At 39.8% G+C, this 3,167-nt stretch overlaps 1 protein-coding gene across 3 annotated transcripts in view; it reads right to left on the bottom strand.

Moving 5' to 3' along the window:
- Ankdd1b (ankyrin repeat and death domain containing 1B) overlaps window positions 1-3,167 on the bottom strand; it is a 66,310-nt gene that overhangs the window by 27,992 nt on the left and 35,151 nt on the right. For all 3 annotated transcript variants that reach the window (XM_029564921.1, XM_029564922.1, XM_029564923.1), the window contains 2 exons: window positions 1,627-1,725; window positions 715-813 (listed from right to left, as the gene is read on the bottom strand). In XM_029564921.1, the coding sequence (XP_029420781.1) occupies window positions 715-813; window positions 1,627-1,725 (198 nt within the window). The remainder of the gene's footprint in view (window positions 1-714; window positions 814-1,626; window positions 1,726-3,167) is intronic.

The following is a 3,167-nucleotide window of genomic DNA, read 5'->3' as shown; positions in this document are numbered from 1 at the left end:
TTGGTCTTTTTGAGACAGAGTCTTCCTGTAGCCTCAGCTGGCCTGGAACTCACTTTGTAAACCAAGCTGGTCTTGAATTCACAGAGATTCACCTGCCTCTGCCTCCTGTGTACTGGGATTAAAGGCATGTGCCACCACTGTGCCTGGCCTGTCTCTCCATTCTTTTGAAAAAAAAAAAAAAAAGTCCATTCGAAAGTGCAGTGAAGAGTGAGAACATACAGCCTCCTAAGTGAAGTCTGCTGTTTCTGAAACAAATTTTCATGGCATCTTGTAGATACATCTATAACTGCATGCAGCCTAATACAGTATTTTATGTGTATATACCTTTCTTGTCCAGTAGGCCTCCAGTATAAGAACATATACTTTATCGGAAAAAAGTGGCTTTAAATTCTTTTTTAAATTCATGTATATGAGTGTTTTGCCCGTACATAAATATACCATGTGCATGTAATGCCTTCAGAAGAGGGTGTTGGATACCCTGGAACTGGAGTTAGGATGGTTGTTAGCCCAAATGACTTTTGAGTGAACAAGTGAATGAATTAACAGATGTCTTCCTCCAGGATACTTTGAAGAAAACAGCAGGATTCTTCAACATTGCATTTTACACCTTATGGCACTAACACCTTTGGCTTCCTTTTGTTCTTTCTTTGAAAGCTATTTCTCCAGTCCTTCCCTTGCTGTACTGTGCCTACCTGGAAGGCAGACTCCACATACCTCGTTGGTCTCATTTACTTCTTGCCACTGAGTTAGCAGGGCCTGCACTGCTAGGCTGTGGCCATGCATTGCTGCCAGGTGCAGTGCAGTGTTTCCCTCCTGCAACAGAGATAAACTCCAGGTGAAATCCACTGTGCTGACAAGCATGCCCTCCAACACAGGGCACTGTGCGGCCTCTGAAAGTTTTTTCTTTAGTTAAAACTGCAGTCCATAGTATAGACACTATCCACAGTTAAGTAAGGTTTATAAATTTTAAGTTTTAAATGAAAAGACAGCTATTTGAACCAATAAGGAAAAAAAAATTCTTGCTCTAACTTTGGTACCAATTTACTAGCAAAAAATTGGGACAACAAAAATAATTCCACATAGCCTATGTGAGATTAAGCTGGTAAAAATGTCGGAGAGGTAACTTTAGTTTTATATATGTATATATGAAAGATTTTAAAGTGTGCAGATTTATTTGACCTATAATTCCACATCTAGGAATTTCTCCTGAGAAAGTCACCAAAAATATCCATAGCAATAGAGATGGCTACCTTGGTAGTTTTCCTCCCCCAATTAATGTGGAACCAAATCTGCAGCAGTTTTCAAGGAAGGAGAGGAGATGGTTAGCATTTAACAAGAGTGGGTCCTCCACTTAGGAAACAAAATATCACAAGCAACTTTGAGTTTCTGACTTAGATGATCAAACTCAGCATGAAGTAAACTAACTTCAAAACATTTATGGAGCAAATACCACTGGTCAATTTCCAGCAAACATGAATGGATTTCACCTGTATAGCCCATATTCTCTCAGTAGTAGCAATTAACAACTAACTGTGGACCAAACCGTAGCACCAAATCTGCACATGGATTATTAGTTCCCATGCCACCTCCCCTTGTTCTCAGCAAAGAAATCTAAGTCCAACTCACCTTGTCCTTTTCTGAAGTATGAAGATTAAGGAAGGTGAGTTTCTCAATCATTTCCACATGGCCCTTCTCAGCTGCCAAAAGAAATGGTTTTCTTCCTCTCTGAAAATCAATCACAAACCCTAGAATTTATTACACACTTAGCAAACAGGCAGCATAACTGACAAGGCTGGTGACATTGTAAAGGTGATGAGGCAGATAAGATAGTCCTTCTGGTCATGTCATTCCAGGCCCTTCTCAGAGGAGGGAGATGACAAGTTCTCTGACCTCCAAACCAGATCCAGTTTTGGGTTATCACCAAAACTATGGGGAACCCCATCTCAGCATGGAATCAGTTTCACAGTTCAGCAGAGGTCCTTCTAAGCATCAAGAAAGCACTATATCACAGCAAGATGATAAGATGTCATTCTGAGAGCTTGTTTGGAGGGTCTAACAGGGGAGCACAGCTGCTATTATATCCCTTTGCTGAAGAACATGCCTCTTCTCTCTGGGAACTGTCTTCCTTTTCAACCAAATGTGCAGTGGTGATCAATGGGATGGCAGATGTCAAGGGTAGACTGCCCTCACATCAGAGATGCTGTTTTGATTGCAGTTGTACTATGAAGTATTCCTGAATGTATTCAGCAGTTCTCCCACTCAGCTACTTCCTGAGAAAATATGTACCAGACACTGTCTCAGGCACCCAAGCATCACCCTGTCTTACTGATAAAAATGCTTGAAACTGAAATTCCTCAGAGCCTAACATACACAGGGGTCATTCAGACCTGACATTTGATCAACTTAATTTTAGGCCTTACTTGCTCTTATTTTTCTCTGGTATTTACAATCAATAGGAAAACTCTTGAACATAGGTGTGTTTGAAATAGAAAGGGGAAACAAGGCAGAGGCATGTCTAGAGACTACAGTGAAGAAAAACATTTACATCTGTCTGATTTGTCCAAATATAGAATTTTCTAATGATGGTAATTTTTCCAAGTTTTCCTGTTGCCAATGGAGACTGTATCTGCAATAGCCAAAACGTCATCAAGAAAAGTGATGCAGAGAAAACTTAATTTCCCAACTTGAGCTATTTAAAAGGAGTAAAAGGACACTGGATGACAAAATGGTGACAGACAGGTTTTCTTCAACTAAAAAGGAGAAAAAACAACTTGGCTTACTGTGTTATTAGCTGAAAGTTTAGCAAAATGTCTCGATTATGATTCTGAGGTCTGTCATCTACTCTCTTGCTAATGAAGTTTAATGAAAAGATTGTGATGCTGTAACTCACAAAAGGGAGAAAAAGGGAAGAGAAAATGCTGAACTAATCCAATGGGTAAAACAAAACAAAAACATCTGCAGAAATCAATCCTAATTGGGGCCAGGGGTCTGCATTCCTGTACAGCTGGAGAAAGAAACTGGCACCCAAAAGTTTATGTAATTCTGTGTTCTTGGACCAAATACATTGCCAGTGAGACCTACATTCCCAACAATTCAAAGTTTAAAGGCCTAACCTGCTCCCTTATTCTCTCTCTCTCTCTCTCTCTCTTTTTTTTTTTTTTTTTTTT

This window comes from Nannospalax galili, unplaced genomic scaffold (assembly GCF_000622305.1).
Source record: "Nannospalax galili isolate Female #2095 unplaced genomic scaffold, S.galili_v1.0 scaffold2758, whole genome shotgun sequence".
Taxonomy (NCBI): Eukaryota; Metazoa; Chordata; class Mammalia; order Rodentia; family Spalacidae; genus Nannospalax; species Nannospalax galili.
The sequence above is the reverse complement of the archived record's forward strand: the minus strand, read 5'-3'. Positions and strand labels throughout refer to the sequence as shown.